The sequence below is a fragment of the Eleutherodactylus coqui genome, chromosome 8 (assembly GCF_035609145.1).
Source record: "Eleutherodactylus coqui strain aEleCoq1 chromosome 8, aEleCoq1.hap1, whole genome shotgun sequence".
In the NCBI taxonomy this organism is placed as follows: Eukaryota; Metazoa; Chordata; class Amphibia; order Anura; family Eleutherodactylidae; genus Eleutherodactylus; species Eleutherodactylus coqui.
The window spans coordinates 76706354-76728754 of record NC_089844.1 but is presented as its reverse complement, the minus strand read 5'-3'; the positions used below and the strand labels follow the sequence as shown (position 1 = coordinate 76728754).

The 22401-nt window shown below is 42.1% G+C and overlaps 1 protein-coding gene across 2 annotated transcripts in view; it reads left to right on the top strand.

Moving 5' to 3' along the window:
* Window positions 1-806: 806 nt before the first annotated feature.
* The window catches only part of GAD1 (glutamate decarboxylase 1), a 77604-nt gene continuing 56009 nt past the window's right edge, over window positions 807-22401 (top strand). For both annotated transcript variants that reach the window (XR_010786386.1, XM_066575881.1), the window contains exons 1-3: window positions 807-1003; window positions 1941-2100; window positions 7859-7921. Coding sequence is in view for 1 of the 2 variants with exons in the window: in XM_066575881.1 (XP_066431978.1) it covers window positions 2031-2100; window positions 7859-7921 (133 nt within the window). In the remaining variant the exon portion in view is untranslated. The remainder of the gene's footprint in view (window positions 1004-1940; window positions 2101-7858; window positions 7922-22401) is intronic.

Below are 22401 nucleotides of genomic sequence, written 5' to 3'. Positions count from 1 at the left end.
AATGCAGTGCATGTGGCTAAATAATGTCTATGGAGATAGAGGTAGGACCTGCTGGGACTTGTTGTCCCCCACTATGGAAGAATTAGGTTACATGCCTTTCATACAGAACAAATAAAATAATGTGATTACCTATAATTAATTGCTAAGTCTCATTTATTTGTGAGCTTCCTATAAGTACTTCACTCATTTTATTAGTGGGATTGTGATGCCCCCTTGTGTCCATTTAATGACACTGTCATATTCTACTCCACCGAGTGACATTTCAAGACATGTACAGCACAGGCCATTTGGTAATATTAAAGAAAACCTGTTGAAATAAAGAAATCTCTCTTATATCATTTCTACACCCTGTTTTATAGTTGGCAAGTTCCTAAAAATAATATTACAAAGATTATTAAACTGTTCAAATAGTATTTGCTAAGAAAAAAATGTCTATGGCTGCTATAGGGTTAATGAAGATCACTGTCACGAACATCCTAAAATCTAATGAAGGGGGATTCTGTGCAGAGGTGGCTCCCCCTCCTATAGAAAAAAAAACATTCAAGGCTCTGAGCTCTGCAAATGTCAGGCAATACAATATATAGCTCATCCTATCTGGGGAGGGGGGAGGTTAGAATTCTTTAAACATCCCCCGGAAGACCTGCAGGCAACAAGGACCCTACATACAAGTCACGTTAGCCATTTGGATATTGAGGGTGGCCAACTAATAGCTTCCAGCAGCAGTAACAGGAGCAAGTGATGCGGTCGATACACTCATACTGGACTAGGGGAGGCGTTGCACTGAGTCATGTCTATGCTCAGGCATTAACTGCTTGCCTGGCTTTAAAATAGAATAGCCAAGTACTTGTGGAGAAGATAGGGGCAACCCCAATCCATACCCACATCCTACTGAGTCTTATCTCTCTCTGGACTTCTTATAAGACATCGATATTTGGGGGTGAAGACTGCAATATTTAGGATCTGGATGAACTCCTAGCAGTTACCTGTAGTGGGCAATCATTAGGTAAGCATCATTCCCTGTCTATATCTGCAGTGCATATCATTATTTTGTTTGTTATATCATTGCAACATGTAGCTTTTTATTGCAACCCAATATAAAGACATCGCAAGGATATTTCCAGGTAACCTGTTACACCGTCTGCTCTTCTGCTTCCATCCAGGTACACAGCCTGCTATGATACAATGGGATTGTTTTATTGTTAAAGAAACCCATCTACTCGGTAAACTGGGGATCTAACAATAAAGAATTGATGTTGTGATAGTAGGAGAACGAATCTATTAATATAATGATATACTTCATATGTCGTTATCAAGAAAGGGTCAGATAACTGGTAAAATAGGTGATTGATATTGTAATTGGTCATTCATTCAGTGATGTTAGAATTGTGTCTTAAATAATACATGTTACATTAATTTAATCTAGAAGAGGTTTGTACTAAACATTGAGCATTTTCATGTGATGTTATATAATCATTAGATTGTAATTAATGACTGTAATATGTTTGCATTGCATACTGTGAGGGTATATAACTAGTTTGCCTTTTTAGTAAGGCAAGTCATTTTCTTGATCATTTCCCCCTTTTTTTCTGGGATGGACCTGACACAAGTCATTATTGAAGAAGCTCAGTGTTCATTGATATAATTCCAGGAGACTGCATGGTCTGCTGAGCCAGCCTATTCCTCATAGGACAGGAATCCTAGGGACAGGCTTGAGATAGATTTGACTTTAGGCTACCCCTTGATACCTGCCCTAGCATATAGCCTCAATGCTCTACTGTAGGCTTCAACTCCATGTTCTCCACATCAAATGAGGTTTCCAGCTTAGGTTGGATTTAGGTCATTGTCAACAGGAATTGAGATTTCCAAGGTCACCCCAGTACAGGTGGATTTCGTTCTTGCCCATTGCACTCTATAAAGTGAATTTCTTCTTCTTCTTTGAGGTGGATCTCCACAGCTTCCCTGGACAACCAGAAAGGGGATATTGATATCAACTAAAGTCAACTAAACAAAAGGACTTTGTCACTGGAGAAATGGCTTCTTCTTCTCCTCCTTCTTCCAGTGCCAACCAGGACACCAACCCATCCAACCTGCGACCTACAAGTAGGAGACTCATTTTATTTGCACTTATTTGATATGTGGTTTATTCTGAGTTTCTGTGTAATAGATAAATGCGGCTATGGAAATGTTCCATATAACAGAGATTATATGGATGAAAATGCATTATGTGGAAGCCATCTGAAGCAATTAAATATCTACAGCCTTGATTACAGCAAATGTACTGTTATTAGCATTTCAATGAGTCCTTCTTGTTGGTTCTTCCAGGCTTTTAGTGAGTTCTATAATCAACCTTCATTCGGTGATAATTGCAGCTTTTCAGGGAAAATTGTTGTGCGTTTATGGGATTTCACAGTATTTTAGTTGGAGGAGCTTGTTGCATTCAAGTCCACTAGATCTGGTCAGTTCAGGTAATGCTAGAACACACACACATATATATATGCTGTATACAAACATACACACACATATATAAATCCCATCTGTATATATATTGTATACACACACAAGTGACATAATGATAACAGACAAAGAGGAGGAACACAAGACATAAAAGGCTGCCAGCCACTCCATAGCCTGACAGGGCTGCAGAAGCTGTGAGGCATGAACACAGGGTCATTATCCTGATTATTCTAGAGCCAAAGAGGATGGAGGCAAAGTGCACTGAGAAATATTGTATCGTAGAAAAACATATATTCTTTGTATTTGAGGATTTATTCTAATCGACAGAATGTGTGAATATTAATGGATTCCTAAAGAAAGAACATCTAAATATTGTTGGACGTTTTCTACAGATCGTGCAATGCTTTGTATGGGATTGGAAAGTTTTAGTTTTTTATTGCATTGTGTTGTATCTATTGCTTCTAAAAGTAACAATAATGGTCTTCATAATAATAAAGAATGTTTGAGATAGACCATAGATAAAGGCTGTGTGAGAGCAGGCGTGTGTGCATGTAAGAATGGGTAGGTAGGAGAAAAACTGGTAGCATGCATGTATGAAATATGTAGGTGTACGTAATCTATATGTAGCTGTGTGTGTATGTATGTAGTATGTGTGTGTGTAATGTGCCTGCGTGACGTTATATGTGTTAGCATTTTCATATATGTGTATTTGTATGTGCATGTATTTGTATAGGGGTGTATACATGCAATAAGTTTTTGTGTAATGTGTTTGTGTACATATAAGATCAGATGTTTTCTATTTGTATGTGTTCGGATAATGTATTTGGATATGTGTCTATGTATATGTGTTGGTAATATCAGTGGGTATGTGATATTTGTTGTTTGTATATATATAGTGTATGTACTATGTATTTGCAGTTATATATGTGCATGTAATGTGTGTCTTTATTTGTGAGTGAGTGTGTGTGTTTGTATAGCAATGCATCAATGCAATACGTATTTGTGGTGTTTTTGTACATACATGTGTAATATCTGTAGTCCGTATACAATATGTATGACTACTATGTACTTAGGTATTTGTTTATGTATTGGTAATATCAGTTTGTGTGTTATATTTCATTGTATTTATATATGTATATGTGCTTGTAATGCGTATGTAATGTTTGTGTATTTATTTAACATGCTGGAAATGTATGTCATTTGTGAACTTGTGTGTAATGTGTGTATAGGTATATAGAGTATATGGCTAGATTTCAGCAGTATGTGTCTGTCTGGCTGGTGGGACTTGCAACAGACACGCTCTATTTCTCTCTGTATAGGGTCATATATTTCTCCCTGATACCTCATTCCATTTGCTGCTCATATGATGCTTAAAACCACTTTCCCCAAACCAAACGGCTTCTCCCTCACTTGGCAAACTGCCCCTACCTCCCTATACACCTACACGTTCAGCCCCCTCCCCACCCCATACATATAACTAGATCTACAAAAATAATTTCTATAGTTGAAAACCATTCAGTTACGTTCTTATATATTTATATGAATGTATAAGTAGAAAATACTCCTATCTTTATATGTCGCTATTTCGTTTTTGCGTGCAGAAGGCTTAACTGGGTCTCATATTACTTGCAAAATCTTTATTTGTAGTTAGAAACCCACTTATTCTACGAATTATGTATGCTTGAATCATTTATCTGACGTCATTGCAAAATGACGTCATTGGCGTGCACTACACCTCTCCATACATTCTCATGTTCACTCCCCCCACCCACCCCAACCAACATCACCAAAAAGAGCATTTATATTATGAACTGAAAACCATTCTTAACAGGTTCTTCTATTTTTATACAGATATATAATCAGAATATACTCATATTTCCCATTGTTCGGGATTCATTATTGCGTGCCAAAGGCTTAACTGGGAAATCTATTACCGTAACTGCAAAACCTTAATGTGCAGTTAGCTAACCAACTAGAGTATTAATTAGGTGTTTGAATTACATATCTAATGTCATTACAAAACGACATCATTGGTGTGCATATATGTATACACGTTGACACTAATAAGCGTTGCTCTTAATCTTTCTTCCAAACATAAATCCCTCAAGTATGCAATAACAATAAATCTGTCTATTTCATATCTATCTCCCTCTCCTTTTTAACATCTAAATCTATCCATCTCATATCTAAACTATCTACATCATATCTATCAATCTATCTATCATCGATCTATCGATCACTATCGTCTTTATCAGCTCATTCTTAAAGAACATAGGAAGGATGCAATCTCCTAACAATGCTTTTCTCCGACAGCAACGCACGTTGTCGGATCATCCTCAGACAGTGCGATTTTCATGCGCTTGCATACTGTCTTGTCCCACATTGCTACAAGATTAGAAATGCGGAGATAGTTATATAGATGAAGACTTCTAACACATACGTAACTACACTAGATATATATAAATACAAAGGAAGAGATTAAACGTGTGCAAAAAAAGCTAATTAGTTACATGACAAATACAGCTCTGCTACATCCTTTCTATATCGATATATTTCAATGTAAGTCGAATGCTTTTCTCTCACCCTCACACACACATACTGTGCATGTATACATATATATGTATATCAGTGAGCACCGTGGGAGAGTTTTGGAGTTTGGATACAATCATGTCTGAGGACACAGAAGGTGTAAATTGAAAAGATAATGAAGAGCAGTGAACGCAGCAGAATCAATAAAACAGGGCAGTTTAGATAATCTATTGTCTTGTACTTCTCACAGGCATGAATATCATTAAAAGAGGCCAAAACCTTTACCACACAACGTCCTGTAAATAATAGTAGCTGATAATGACAAATACTGTGTAGAAGCAGTGTAAACATACAATATATACATGTGTAGCATGAAACTACATAAACAGACGACAGATAGATAGATAGATATGAGATAGATAGATAGATAGATAGATAGATAGATAGATAGATAGATAGATAGATAGATATGAGATAGATAGATAGATATGAGATAGATAGATAGATAGACAGATATATGCAAAAGAGAGATACTAGAAAGGTGCATTAGAGAGATGGATGCGTAGATGGATGAATAGATAGATACTACGTATATGAATGCATTAGACAGAGATAGAGAGATGGATAGATACTAGAGGGATGCAATAGATAGATAGATACTAGATGGATAGATAGATAGATAGATTAGATAGATGTGAGATAGATTAATGGATTAAAGGTAGGTACATTAGATAGATACATTTGATTAGATAGATAGATAGATAGATAGATAGATAGATAGATAGATAGATAGATAGATAGATAGATAGATACATTAGATAGAGAGGTAGGTTGATAGATACTTGATCGATGTATTGGAGAGATAGATAGATAGATAGATAGATAGATAGATAGATAGATAGATAGATAGATAGATAGATAGATAGATAGATAGATAGATAGATAGATGCATTAGAGAAAGAGAGATAGATAGTAGATGGATGCCTAGATAGATAAACAGATACTAGATGGATGTAATATTTAGATGGAAGCATATGAGAGAGATTTTTATTTACAGTAAATTCTGAGGGAAGGAAAGAAACTAGTAAAGCGTCTCGTACATCAATACATTTTGTAGATAAGGACTATTCACATCTGATCTCTGCATTAATTCGTTCTGTCACAAATCTCCATGTTTCCATCAGGAACACAAATGAATCTCTGAAACTTGTATGTCCCATCACAGGAGTGAAGTTTGGCTTTAACCCTTCATTATCTCTAAATGGCCTTGCTCATTGTAACCTGCTATGGGATATAAGAACATGCAGCCAAATGCACTATACTGTGTACAGTGCTGAACATAATTCTATTGCAGCCATTTGAAGTTATGTAAAATATGTATAATAGTGTATATACTGTATGGTTCGTGCCTCTTTAATTTGAGGCTGTTGGGGTTATGAGTGCAGCTTCTTCCTCCGCATCCTATATAAGCAGTCAGCCTGATCAGCCAGTCAAATACTATTTTTCAGCCAATTAATTCCTGCTCTGTTCCCTGACCCCCATTTCATGGCAGTTTACTTGGCTGGAGCTGAACCAAGGGATCTTAACTGTGCAGGACACAGATGAGATACATTGATGGAGCAGGAATTATCTGGGACAGTCAGTGATTTGCATTGTGTCTGTTTCTGCATAGATAACCTCCCCAGTCAGTGTCTCTGCTCAGTACACGTCTATCTTACACACTCCAGATATTGTTCTCACTTCAATCAACTGATACATTAAACATAATACACATAGAAAACTGATACAAAGCAGATTTTTAAAAATATGCAAGTTTTGTTCAACAAAAAGTTTAAAAAATGACCATTATTTTAAATAATAACAATGTTATGGTATGTGGTGCAAGAAATTAGGGCTTGTTTACATAACTGTTTTTGATTTCCGTTTTGCATTTCCATCAGAGGAAATCAAATGTGTTTTTTTGCATTTTAGTGAATGGCTGAAAGAACTGAATGGAATGGCTTCCATTGTTGACTCCGTTTCATGCTGGTTTCAGAGGAGCATATTGTAACACGTCCGTAATACGGATCCGTATATGTAATAGATGACATACATTACAATATGTCATCAGTATTTGATCTGGATTTGCATCCATACTGGTTTTATTTTCTACTGGGCAAATACTTATCCGTATTCGCCCAATAGAGAATTACACCAATGCAAAGGCAAAAATGGACAAAATTAGGTCTTGCTACACTTTAAAAGAACAGCTGTGAAAAATACAGCTATGTGAATATATAGATTTACATTACCTCCATATTATGGTCCGCAAAACACGGACCAAATACGGAGCTAGATACACTTGTCTGAAAACAGTGTAACTGATCCGTTTTTAAATAAACATGCGCAGTAGGTTAGAAAGACAAGACAATAAAAAACGGATCCATTAAAAACAAGTATAAACAGAAGCAAACGGAAACAAATTGATAGAAAATGTCAGTTTTTTTAACAGATCTGTTTGCTGAATCCATTAAAAAACCGGAAACCATGGTTTCCGTTTGTTTCCATTCGAATTCTGTTTTGCTATCAGTTCCATTTTTAGAAACACCGATCTGGTCTAAATGGAAATAAAACCGCTGATGTGAACGAGTCCTGGAGACTGTCGGGTGTGTTCACACGGTGCACCTCAAAATAGTTAATTCATGCGCTAGTTACCACTGGGATTGCGATTTTCCTTTATGATCACTGCAACAAAAATGTGTTTCCTGATGTGGTTTAGTAATGGTGCCATACAATGTGAATACAACTACCATGATGGCAATGATTGATCTGTGTTTTCTGCATCAATATTGATACAATATTTGCATGACATTTATATTCTGTATTCCATTTGCAGCCTATGACACCTGGTGTGGGGTGGCACATGGATGCACAAAAAAGCTGGGACTAAAGATATGTGGTAGGTGGTAGATCCTTTGTTTCTTGATGTGGACAGGTTAAAAAAAATAGATGTACAGATGTAGCAGAGTTGAATTTGCAGCATGCAATCTGCCATTCTTTTGCAGCACCTTGGCAATTCAATGAGTCAACATAACCCATTAGGTCTACCTGTAGCAATGGAAAACCAAAAGTAGTACATTAGCACAAGCAGTTGTATCAACCGACAAACTCAGTTCTGCTGCATCTGTGTGTGGATATGTATAAACATCTAATGTTATATTGCATTGAAGAAGGAAATATGGTGTAAAGGCAGCCGTGCGATGTTGAAATATCGAGACACAAAAGAAAATGTCTGTTCATGATAATAATGTCATTAATCTCATTTATTGAAATAAATCAAGTCCACTAGATCCATCATTCCACCTTCACCTCACTGACAGCCTGGGTCTGGAAAGAATGACAAATACCACAGCTCCCCCTAGTGGTTTTATAGAGAATAGCTGAACTCGTTCATCAAGAAACAGAAATCAGGCTGAGAAAACAATGATATAGAAACAAACCCATGATAGTCTGTGTGTTGGGTGGTTAGGAATTTGCAGAACCTGTGAGTTTTAATTTCCTTTTTCATTTGATTAGCACAAGAATGGCTTAAAGTAACTGCTTGTCCTATACAAGGTGTAGTCAAAAAGCCTGATCCAGTGCTATATCTGAATACTGGTGTCCTATACTGAAATAACATTATTGTACATAGCTCTCCAAATTTAGCTGGATCTGCCAATGATCTGCAAATAAATAGCTCCTGTCTATGGCCAGCTTTTGTATGGGATAACTTATGGGTGGTAACTCACAGTTTAACCTACTGGCCATGCATTTACAATTGTGATCATGTGTGTACCAATGGAATCACTGTGATGCATCGCTTCATATTCAGGGTGTAGTGAAGAAGACAATCCAGCGCTATATCTCAATATTGGTTTTCTATGTTGAAATAACAATAGTGTACTTGAATAGGAAGGCATGGAAGTGTTACACAATGGTATCACGGGTCCCGGGGGCGCGGAACATGGATTTCAGTTTTGTGTTGTGGCCCCTGTAAGAAATGGAGATTAAAACCCAACTGCAAAGTTGAAGAGTAGCACGTGAGAAGCAGAAAGCCGCTTTATACATCTTTAAGGCCTCCTTCCCACGAACGGATTTCCGCCGCGTAATTCACGGCGAAAATCCGCTGCGTTGCCCGCAGCTATTAGGTTCTATTGAACCTAATAGCTCAGGGCACACGGTGCGGAATTCCACCGTGGAATTCCGCACCGTGAAATCTTCCGTCCTCACCCGTGGGTGTATGCGCTGACGGCTTCCATTGCAGTCAATGGAAGCCGTGCGTTCATGCTATCTCCCGCTGTAACACAGCGGAAGATAGCGTGAAAACGCTTTCCGGCCTACCGCTGCCACGTCATATGACGCGGCCGGCACGTCACATGACACGGCCGGCCGCGTCATGTGACGCGGTGGGCGTGTCATGTGATGCGGCGGCGGTGGGCGGGGAAGCGTCATGCGGGAGCGAAGACGTCGGATCCGCTGGTAGGTATGGGGTCTCTGGGGGGCGCTGTGACTGGCTTCGCCGCGGAATATTCCACGGCGGAGCCCGTCACGCTCGTGTGCAGCCAGCCTAAGTCCTGTGGAACTGCTGCTGTGGCTGAAGTAAGGAAAGCATGCTTGAAGCAACCTCCCTTTGCTACGGCAGGGGCAGATCATCCAGGACGTCATCCACCGTCATCTGCAGGAGATTCATGTACCAATCCGTGTTGAGAGTCCCTGGAATGAACACAGGTCCAAAGAGGTGATCTCGCCAAATTGCAACCCACATGTTCACACTGAAATTTGCATTGTCTTCTGATTGGGTCGTGCTCTTGCATCTGCATTGAATCGGCACTTTGCCATTCACTAACACGGTCCCGCAATGACAACATCAGCCCTGGACTGCACTGTCGAATGGTTCCATGCATGTATTGTAGCAGAAGGAGGCCTCTTCCAGTACGCTTTCCCTTACTTCAATCATAGCAGCGGTTTCACAGGACTTAGAGAGACGTGGAAAGCGGATTTCTGCTCCTCACATGCTACTCTTCAACTTTGCAATTGGGTTTTATTCTCTCTCCAAGTTCCCCAGGGGCCACACGGGACCTGTGCGCCATGCCATCGTGTAGTGCATTCATGGCTTCCTATTCAAGTGCGCTATTGTTATTTCAGTATAGGACAACCGGATTGAGCTATAGGCCTGGATGTGGCTTTTAGACTACACCTTGTATCTGAAAAATTTATCACAGTGATTTTATATGTACATACTTGACCACAACTGTAAACTGTATGGCCCATATGTTAAACAGTGAATTACTACGCACAAGCTATCCCATATGAAAGCTAGCCATAGACATGAGATATTTATTTTTGGATAGCTCTACTTCCAATTTAATATTTATGGTGATGATACATTTAAGGGTATATACATATGGTCAGTATCTCTGTCTGATTTTCAGCCCCCAAAATCGTACAGCAATAGCACCCTTCCATTTGAATGGGTGTATGCACGTGGGCTTTTTTTACTCGGACAGGGAAGTCCAAGTAAACAAAATTGCAGCATGTCCTATTGTTGGATTCCTAGCCGAAAATAGCACATGTACCTGATGCGGGGTCCCATACATTGGACAGCACACGGACAGGATGCGAGTTATGAGATTATTGGGCATGTACCCTAAGGCTGGTGGTAGATCCTATTAAAATAAGCTTAAATATCTAAGTTCTGTAGGCAACTAAAATAGCATTATAACAATTCAGCATCAATCTGCATTTGAATGCAGGTCCAATACATTATCCTAAGAATTAAAAAGATGTCACTTGATCATATTTCATAGTTTTGGTACCAGGCAAGCAATGCACTAATAAAGTATCCATTTGACTAGTTTCACCCATACATCTTGGTATTCTTAAGGGTGACCATATACGGTACATTCAATCTATTGTCTGAACCCGCTGATTTCAGCAAGACCGGACGATCATCTGCTATGTATGGTAGCCTTTTGAACCCCCCTCCCCCGTGGCAGATGTTGGTGAGATACGGATCGGAGTAGTTGGATTTCAACTGCATGATCCTTTTCCTCTTGCAAGATAAGCAGCTGCCAGAGGTGTCTGGCAGTGGCTTTCCCTTCTCTCTGCAATTAAAATACATGCATGCTTGGCTGAGGCCGGGTTCTCACATACCCAGCCATCCAATTTTTTTCCCCTCTGGCATTGAAGTGAAACTCTGGAAGGAAACTGATAGTTCTAGATCTGATCCTATAGTTGTCAATGGGGCAGTTCCTGGTACCAAGCACATCAGTTTTGATGCCGGATGCTTTCCGCTGCTGGACATAAAAATGTTGCATACAGTATTTTTCCTTCTGACATGGACACCGGACCAGAGCCTAAAGTATATCAAAGTAGTCTTCTAGCTTATTGGTTTGAAAAAGGGGGTATATTGCTGTAAGCACCCGAAACGTATTGCCTCTTGTTACCAGACTTGTTCTTATCTGCAAACTATTCCAAATGAGCCCCATCGGCTTCACTTTCCTTTAAAGTGGTTTGTCCATTGGCAACTCTCCCTGGTTAGGGTGCTTTTAGACGAACCGATTATTGTTCAAAAAATCGTGTAAACAAGCGAAAGTGAACAATAATCATTCAGTCTAAATACAGCCAACGACTAGTGATGAGCGGGCATACTTGCTATGGGCAACTGCTCGAGCAAGCATTGCCCTTAGCGAGTACCTGCCCGCTCGAGAGAAAAGGTTCGGGTGCCGGTGGCGGGCAGGGAGCGGTGGTGGAGAGCGGGGGGGGGGGAACGGAGGGGAGATCTCTCTCTCCCTCTCTCCCCCCCCCGCTCTCCCCTGCTGACTGCCGCAACTCACCGCTCGCCCGCGCCGGCTCCCGAACCTTTTCTCTCGAGCGGGCAGGTACTCGCTAAGGGCAATGCTCGCTCGAGCAATTGCCCTTAGCGAATATGCTCGCTCATCTCTACCAACGACCGAACGCTAAATGATAATCATTCGCTTTTCGCTCATTGGTTATTTTCTGCAGGCATAAAAATCATCATTGGCTCGCTCACTTATTGTTCGGTTTAAACAGCGCTCACTCAGTCACTCTCATTCGCTTAAACAGCACATGTGAACAACTAAACGATTTCTCGTTTGAACAAGCCAATGATGTGTAAACAGTCTGCCCGAGCGAACGAGCGAGCTCTGACATCGTTCGAACGACCAATCGGCTCATCTAAAAGGGCCCTTATATGTGAGCATTATCAGATTGAGGGGGGCAATATGGCTCTGCGTATCCACCCTTGTAAAGTAAGTGCATATCATATTCCGCACCTTACTCCATTTGTACTCAACACCCTGAGCGCCATCATTTCGTATGTCCCTATCTAAATGGCATCAGTTATGTCCGCCTCCAGCATGAAAGTACTGGCTGGCACAACCCATGTATGTGAACCCAGCCTGAGTCAAGCCTTCATGTCAGATGGGTACGGAGAGATGGCTGTCAGACGAATGACAATTCGGCCAACCGCTGTGCAAAATTTATGGGCAGCCTGAGGTGGTGAGAATAAATAATCCCGGTGAAGTTATTTATTGCCAACTGTCTCTATCTCTGTAGAGCCTTTGTTTTAGTAGCATGCATCGCACAAAATCATGTTTTTTGTGCGATGCTACTTTAACATAAGAAACCCATACCCTAATGTATCTGGATTTCCGGGAGGGGCTTGAAATATAAGCCCTACCCCAAAAATAACCCCTAGCTGCATTACTTAAAAAAATAAATAAATTATATATATATATATATATATATATATATATATACATACACATACACACACACATACATTACTTAACAGTCCCAGTCCTCCTGCTCCTCTCCAGCGCTTCGGTACAGGTCCTGGCAGTCCTCGCTTGCCGACAGAAGCTCGCTTCCTGGTTACAGGTTCATAAATCTCGCCTCCATGAAGCAAGGGCTCTGATTGGCTCTTGAGCACCGCGGCTCAGCCAATCAGTGCAGTGCTCGATGAACCAATCACAGTGATACATCTGGGTATGGTTTATGTTTGGGGTAGGTCTTATTTTCAGACAAAATCGCACACAAAGTCGCGTGAGAAAGTTGTCATATCGTTGGGAGAAAGTGCAGCGATATCGCACAAAAAACAACCTATTGGAATCAATCATCCATATCACTATCGCACGAAACTCGCACAGGAAAATTGTTTCTGTAAATACACTCCAAGCCATCTGTGAATAAGTCTGAGCTGACACGGATGCAATTTGCAGTGTGCTGGGGCCGTGTCTCTCATGCATAATTGCTATGTGCCGCCAATCACCACTACTGTATGTTGGCATGTGTGCGCTCATAATACGTGGCAAGATACAGCAGGCCTTGATTCTTTTTTTTTTTGCACTTGTACTTTGCGCAATTTGTGTGAGTGACAACATGGGAGCATTTGGGAGATTACAGAGGATTATGCACGTAAAACCTGTGCATGTAATATACTAATACGCTCGTGTCAGCCCGGCCTAAGATAGACTGAAGGGCAAATACATAGATTGTCTAGAATATGGTCTGGCGAGTGCAAATACGCAACACCCGTTGGGTCAATGGATTCGCTCTCATATTTTGCACATTTCATATTTTGGCATTTTGTGCAGAAAACTCCCCAAAGAAGTTAATGAGAGGTGCGCAAATACACAAGTGGATGCGTGAAACACCGCGCAAAATGTGGGGAAAAGAACATGATTTTTGGTGCAAAATATTTGGCAAATGTGTTCAGAAGCCGTGACCCACAATACTGAGGAACAACGTGTCTAACATACCACGTGTGTCGCCCCAAACTGACCATACTGTGGACGCCATACACACGAGCGTTTTTACACGGCTATTAAGCCGCGATAAAATGTCGACTGAAAATCGCGACCATCTGAAGCAATGGTTTTCATTGTATCCGTTCAGATGACTGATGTTTAGCCGCATAAAAACGTTGCGTCGGGACAAATAGGACATATGTGACCGAAACTGGTGACCAAAATTTTTCGCTGACAGAAAAGATAGGTCTTGCTCTATCTTTTGGCTGATATACGCTGCCGGCTCCCATAGACCCCTATGGGAGTTAAACACAAAGAGAGGATGAGGGAATTTATCTGTGTCCAGCGCTGCTAATACATGACAAGTGCCTCTATTTAGGCATTAGAAGTAATTCCGAGGATCTGTGTCGACGAATGAATTCCGGACTGTGGCATATATACACCGCCCCAGGCCATATGAATGAACAAGAAAACACTAAGGCTGGATTCACATGGGCGATATATGCTGCCCCTCTGATGCATTGGTTTACACTGCATCAGTGCACATCAGCATATTTTCCATGGTATAAAAGAGCCTGGCCGGCTAAGATAGTGCATTGCAGCCGGATGCTTTTTCGCCGCCGCCGGCTGCATTGACTCCTATGGGTGTCTATGGGAGCTGCCGCAAAAGGGAGGTGGGAGGAAAATTTTGTAGACTGACTGCTAAATTCCCACCCCCTTCCCTGCTCCTCTCCGCCCCTTGCCGGCTGTTTGCAATGGGAGGGGCGGAGCTAAGCTCCACCCCCTCCTATTGCTGGCTGCAACAAGGGGCGGAAAGGAAGTGGGAGCTTAGCACACTTAGCTCCCACCCCGCCCCGCCTCCTCCCCTTGCAGAGAGCTGGCGAGGGGGAGGGAAGGGGAGACAGCTTAGCAGAGTTAAACTGTCTCTCTCCACCCATCGGCATTCCGGGCTCAACGTATATGCGCCGGGCTCGGGCCATCTGAACGGGTGCAGAAAAAGGTTAGCTTTGTGCGCCAATTCACACATTTTTTACGGTGCCGGTGGGCACACGTAGAAAGGCCAACGGCAGGGTGAATAAACCTTAAGCTCGGGACTTGATCACAGTTTTTCTCCATTCATGTGATTTTCGCCTGCGATGCGGCCAGCTTGAAAGCGCATACGCTCGTGTGAATGAGCCCTTAATATGATATGCTTGTATACCATCTTCCCTGAGGCGTCATTGTACGTCGCACAGGCTCACACATACATAGGAAAATAGAGTAGACTCTATTTTTTTGCACGCGACCAAAAAATCATTAATGTGAAAGAACCCATTAACATCAATGGGCTCTATTCTCTGCGGATTGCGGGCGTATATTTTGCGTGCACAAATACGTCCATCTGAAGGAGCCCTAAAAGTCAAATTACTTTAAAGAATGATGGAATCGGATGATTACGATCCAGCAGCCACTTCATTACGGGCACTTAATGATGTGACGTTAATCAGTGAGATAATGCGAGCCTGCTAGGGCAATCTGAGCGCCGGCATGGGTTAATGTTGTAAATGATTTGGAGACCCCTGAGGGGATCTGGTAGTAATGATGAAAGCAATGGGATCATAGAGTGTTGAAAATTTCTCAAGCTTATCTCCCAACAAAATACTGCTCTCCCGGGAAGAAAGATTAATGAGAGGCGCATCAGACGGGCGCGAGGCAGACCTGTTTGGGAGAGATAGGCTTTCCCTGGGTCCCCTTCAATGCAATCACTCCCCCCTATTCATTCCCCCTAGTACTGGGGGTCCATAATATAATATACTTGGTATCTGTCTGCTTTATATTCTGTAGATGATCAATTCTTTGTTATCTTTGTAGCAAATCATGGAAAGACCCTTCCTGCCCCATAATAGGTATTATCTGGGAAACACAGAATTTATGTCTTGCGCTGCTATCTGCACATATGTTATCCTGGTCTTCAAGGAAATGGAAGTTCAGCATATTGAAGGCACACTAGCATTTGCGCAAAAATGCTCACCCCTGCGCATAAACGATGCTGTTGAGGTTGATTTGCGTGCGTATCTGTGCATTTTACTGTACTTTTTGCGTATCCAGTTCACACCCTTTCCGTAAATTTAATGGCCTAAAGAGGTCCAGATGTGTTCTTTTCCCTGAATTTTGCGTGTGGTTTCACCCTCCCCCTTGCGTATTTGCACGCCTCCCATAGACTTCTATGAGACTTTTGCTGCATAAAACACAGAAAGATAGAGCAGGTCCTACTTTTTTCCATGTGCGCAAAATGTGCTTATGAGGACAACCCATTGAAATCAATAGATTCCATTCTCTGTGTTTCGCACACGCAGATTTTGCTTGAGCAAACACAGTCGTGTGAAGAAGCCCTTGAGGGTCCTGGCAGTGCAGTATTAGGGCCCCTTCTCACGAACATATTTGCACATGCAATATGCAGAAAATAGACACCATTGCCTACAAGGGGTTCATTCACAGTACTCTTTATGGCGTTATCTCTATTTTTTGCGCATTTGCACTCCAAAAGTCCCCAGAGAAGTCTACGGAGGTGCGTAAATGCGCATTTAATACACGGACAGTTGCGCAACGTGCTGTGCAATTCCATGGGAAAAAGCACACATCTGGTACTAATTAAGTTAAATGCCTTTAAAATCCCAGTGGGGGGAGGGGGTGTTCCATGCCCATGTGAACTGGCTATGTAAGCACAAAAAGTACAGTAATATGCGCAAAAACGTGCACAAAAAGCAGCATTCGCATTCGCGTGACACAGGCTTTCTGTACATGCAATTGCTATTTAAGCCTTAACCCTTTCCAATCCAATTTGCATCCTGGTTTTTCTAGGGGGCTTACTCTTTTTCTGCCATAATACAACACCGCTATATGCTGGCTAAAGCCAGTACTGCATGATGTGACACGTTGGATAAGCTCTGAAAGCAGAGAGGCCGGCAATATACAGTAAGAGAACCCCGACGGATGTCTTCCAGCATCGGAGGTGTAAAGCCTTATATCATAATGTCTTCAGAGGTCAGACAGTGGATTGGAAAGGGTTAAGATGTGTTCTTTTTCCTGTGTTTCGCTCATTGTTTCGACTTTCCCCTTGTGTAGACTTCTATGGAACTTTTGCTGCGCAAAATGCAGACAGACAGATCCTACTTTTTTACGCGCGCGCAGAACACACTCATGAGAATGAACCAATTGAAACCAATAGGTTTTATTCTCTGTGTTCAGCACACTCAAGTACCTGTGCAAATACGATCGTGTGAATAAGCTCTAAGTGCGGGCAAAGTGAGGGCGCATTCACGCACGTGATATTCTTGCTCGAGTTTTGCGTAATGTGCACAGAACTCACACCAATATAAAATCCATTCTTTAGAATGCATTCATTCACACAAGCGATGCATCGCCATGAAAATCACACCTTGGCTACACTCACATGGGCGTAGCTCGGCCGATAGTGATGGTGCAAAAGAATGGATTTCATATTCGTGCGAGTTTTGTGCGCAATGCATCGCACAAAACTCGCACGAGAATATGGTTCATGTCATTCGCCATTAACCGAACAGTTACCGTAAGGGAAGAAAGAGAGTTCTGGTGAATTTTGCTTTATAAATGGCAGCTGGTGCGGATTTAATGGAGCATTTTGTTAGCCGCTCGTGCCGCGTCTGTGGAGGGGTCTCCTTCCATCATCTTTTTCATTTAGTAAGAGCAAGCCGAGCTGATATAGTAACGCATCAGTGAGCCTGTCTGCCAGATCCACCGTCCCAGGCTTTGTGGAAGACCCCACCCCCCTGGAGCAGGTGCAGCACCATATGGGGGTACTACACAATCATTAGGTGCAGGCGGTATGCTCAATATAATCCTTGCTCTACAGACCTGTCAGCAGACACCGGCAACTGTAAGGCCTGGGGCACGCGAACATTTTTGCACAGCGCAAAATTTGCACTTGCAATGCGCGGTGAATAGAACCCATTGATTTAAGCGTATATTGAGCATGTATTTTGCTCGCACAAAAAAATAAGCATGACGCTATACTTTTTGGTGCATTTGCGCACGAATATAGCACATGTTGAACTAATTAACTTAATTGCCCATTTTAATGAATGGAAGCATGGTAGCGTGTTTTGTTTTTTTTTCATGCGCACACATGCATGTGCAAAACTGCAACACCGATTGCGCAAATGCACACCTAAATGAGCTTACGCCCGTGTGACACTGGCCTTAGTGTAGCTTCACATGACCGTGTTTGCGCCTGCAAAATATGCGTGCCAAAAACACAGAGAATAAAACATTGTTACAGTGGGTTTGTTCTCATTAGCGTGTTTGGCGTGCGCGTTAAAAAGTAGGACCTGCTTCTTTCTGTCTTTCGTGAGCAAAGGCCCCCATAGAAGTCTATGGGATGTGCACAAATACGCAAATGTAAGCGTGAAACACCACGCCAAACCACAAAAAAAGAACATATTTGGACCTAATTCTTTTCCTATCTTGGGAGTTCCTTCGGCCCAAAATCGCACTCGCCCATGTGAAATTAGCCGTAGTGCCTCTTTACATCCATATACACTGAATGGCAACTCTTCAAGTCCATATTTGCATTAGTATTTGCGCACACAGTTCAATCACATTTCCGTATTTTTAATGAGCGTTTTGGTCATGCAAAAAAAACGCAGCTTGCTCTATTTTTCTGCGTGTTCGCGCACCAAAGGTCCCCATAGAAGTCAATGTGGGGTGCACAATTGCGCACGCAATACACAAGGAGATTTGTGAAACATGGCGTAACTCTGCTGGAAAAAAAAACATACAGAGCTAATTAGGACTAATTAGCCATTTCAATCAATGTGTCTTTGTTTGCCAAGTGCAAATGAGCACACCATGTGGGTGCAAAAAGAACAGTCAAATACGTTGATGTGCGCGCAAGAAAGCATCGTTCGTTACTGAAATGCGTTACACTGATGCATGCGCAAATACGCAGTCACACGAGTGTATGCATTTTCATGCTGGCCACATCGCAGCCGAAAATCGAATCAATGAAGAATTGCTGCAATGGAGTCCTGAGCTTACTTAGCGCTTTTTCGTCCATTCACGGGAAAAGTACGTCACAGCACAGAATTGCATCGGACAACGGAAATCCTCAGAATAGCTTCAATAGCTTAAATAGCGGCTTCTGTCTTCTTTTCCGAGCGCTGGATGCAGGTAAACTCACTCCCTTTATTTTCAGCTCCCATAGGAGTCTACGGGAGCTTCCAGCGTTTTCCGGCAAAAGATAGGTCAAGACCAATCTTTTGATGCACCTATAAAAATCATTTCATGTGTCAACGGTGCTATTTGTTTTTCACGCGCCTGAATATCGTTCATGTGAATGAATGCATTGGAATCCAATGCTTCACATGGTTGTGATTTTCAGCCAAAAGCCGCATAGAATTGCTTGTGTGAATGAGGCCTAATAGTGTGTTGGGCCTCTTTTGGCCTTCAGAAAAACAGCAATTCATAGTGGTGTAGATTCCACTGGGTGCTGAAACTGTTCTGCAGGAATACTGGCCTGCACGGACAGGATAACTTCTTGCAGCTGCTTCACAGCTGACAGGGAGGGTTCATCGATTCATGCTGCTTGCGCCAATTTCTGACTTCCCATCAGCACGGGGCAACAGAAATCTGGATTCTTCTGATCCGGCGATGTTTCTCCACTGCTATGTGAGCCAATTTTTTGCACTCTTTTGCCAACTAGAGTCTTGTCTTTCTACTTCTATTATACAATCATGGCACCAAAACTGGTTATCTGCTGTTATAGCCGTCTAAGGAATGATGAATTTGGACATTAGTTGGAGCAGCAGCGTTAGATTCAGCTTCAGTTTATTTGATTGTGTACCACCTGATCATCAGAACGATTCTTGACACCTTCCTCTGACCCCTTTTATCGACTAGTTGTTTATGCCCCCTGTTGCTGAATGTTTTTCCTTGGTCACACCATTCTCTGTATACTCTTGACACTATTGCACAAGTACAACCCACAAGGTGGCAAGTCAAATATTTGCCCCAGCTAGTCTAGCACTGATGACCAACCTCGGATTGTTCAAATTTCCCAGTTTAGGCTTCTTTCACACAAGCGTTTTATTGCAGTTGTTTTACCGTGATAAAATGCTGGCCGAAAATCTCGACCATCTGAAGCATTGGATTCCAAAGCATTTGTTCAGATCGGCGATTTTTTTTCCCTGTGCACGGAAAAGATGGCACACGCGATGCGCATTCCAGCCGGCCACTTTTATGCAATGCCAGAAAACATAGGACTTGTTCCATCTTTTGCTGGAATACGCCAGCTGTTCCTATAGACTCCTATGGGAGCCTATCGGAGCTGCCACAAAGGGGAGCTGGGTAGAGAGTTTAGCAGCCGCTCGCATTGCTAAAGTCTCTCCCCCTCCCCTTGCCGGTAACTCCCATAGGTTGGGGAGGGAGTTTAGCACGACTAGCTCTGCTAAGCTCCTGACCCATCCCCCTCCCCCTTGCTAGCAGCCGGCAAGGGGCGTAGAAGGGGGGGGGGAGTTTAGCAGACATGACGGTATTTTGGGCAGCAGTGTATATACGCTGCAGTCCGGCCGTCTCAATAGGTGTGAAAACGGGAGATGCAGCCACGACTTGGTCCCAGCTGTCTCTCGTTGTTGCGATTTTTGGCTGCGATACAATCGGCCGAAAATCGCAGCGCCCATGTTAAAGAGCCCGGAATGTGTAGTCACACTAAAACTGACCCATCAAAACCGAGCTCACTTGATTTCCATACAGAGAAGCTCACATCATGGAACGGGTGTCTGTAATAGGTTAAGTTTCCTCACATGACCCTTTACAGAAGAACTACTTTGGTCACCTTTGGTGGTCTACACGGGGCAGGGACAGTAATCCAGCATTAGATTCATCCACTCTCCTGACATGTTTCTTTTAGTAAATCTTTGTATTCCCCATGAAATCACATTTTTCTAACATCTTTTCTTATGCCTCATTTGGACAAGCTGATTCTTGTAATTGCTAACTCGCTTGCGCAGAATGTTTAGACAGGCAGATCATCGTTCAGGGTTTCACATTCCTATGTAGAACACCGAGCGGGGAGTGTTTAAACTCAACGGGAAATGAACGAGCTGCCGATAATTTTTAGCCCTATTGAAAGTGAACAACAAAGCAAAGTGCATGACTAGAACAATTCTCATTCGTCATTTGGCTCACATTTAAACCAAATGATTATCATTCACTTTAACTCATTTTAACGATTTTTCGGACAATAATCGTTACGTCTAAACACAGGTGCAGAGCTCCCTATGGAATGCTCTGCACCAATTTCACCCCACTTGGAAATTTTAAAAGGTTTTCTGCTACATTATATGGTACATTAAATAGTACAATTGAAAATGGAACTCGTCACGTGAAAACCAAGCTCTCAGATAGCTACATCGACGAAAACAAAGAATTATGATTTTTTGAAAGTGGTAAGAGAAACTAAAAATGAAAAAAGGCTTTGTCCTTAAGGGATTAAATGGATTGTCCATGCTTAGAAAAACTTGGCTGCTTTCTTCCGAACACAGCGCCACCTCTGTTCATGGGTTGTCTCTGGTATTGCAACTCAGCTCCCATTCCCTTTAAATCCCTAAAATCTTGTTATTTGTATAGCACCAACTTATACCGCAGCACTTTCAGGTAATTTCTATTTATTACCTGCCCCAGCAAGCTGGGTACTCAGTTTACCAACCGTGGAAAGATGGAAGGCAGAGTCGCCCTTGAGCCGGCTACCTGAACCATGCGGGGGTTGAACCCGCCTTTAATTGAGCAGAGCTGCAATACCACACACAACCCTGGGCAAAATTGGCTTCTGCCTCATCTGTTTTTTTTTTTTGCCTTCCTCTGGATAAACAAGGGAAGGGGGGGGGGGGGTGGAAACAGGCTGAACTAGATGGACATCGTCTAACATACTATGTTACTATGGACAAGGGTTGGGTTGTATTTGGAAGAAATCAGACAGTTTTTCTAACTCTAGAAAACCACTTTGAGATAGGAGCAAATATCCAAGTTTCCCAGACTGACCATATCAGATAATTTATCACATTCTAATATTCACTGGGAATAGGAATTTACAGGGGTTGGAAGCCTTCCAGTTATGTACCAAGTTATCAACACGGTTGGACTGCAACCACCGAGTTCAATAGTTGTTGTCATCTTTGTCACTCCCTGATTGCAATCAAAATTATTCAATCTTTATTGCAAATTAGGCTTATTTGCCAAATTTACTAACTTTCAGCTGTTTCCAAAAAAACAATCAAACAAGAACAATTCAAATAGTTCAGCACAAAATGCCACTTATAATGACTACTGCAGTCTTTGAATGATTCAACTTGACAAGCATCTTTAGTACTTAGTAGAGCACCTTTTGCTGTTAGAACCTGCTGCTAACATGATGCACAGCCCGACACCAGCTTCTGCCAGCCTTAGCCTCTCCTCATTGGTAGTGGCCTCCAGTTCACTCATGCTTGGGTTTGTCTGCTTCAACCATCTTCTTCACATCCCACCAAAGATATGGTTCAAGTCAGACGACTGTGACGACCACTCTAGAATCTTCAAGGACTTCTTCTGAAACCAAGCCTTGGTGGACTTTGAGGTA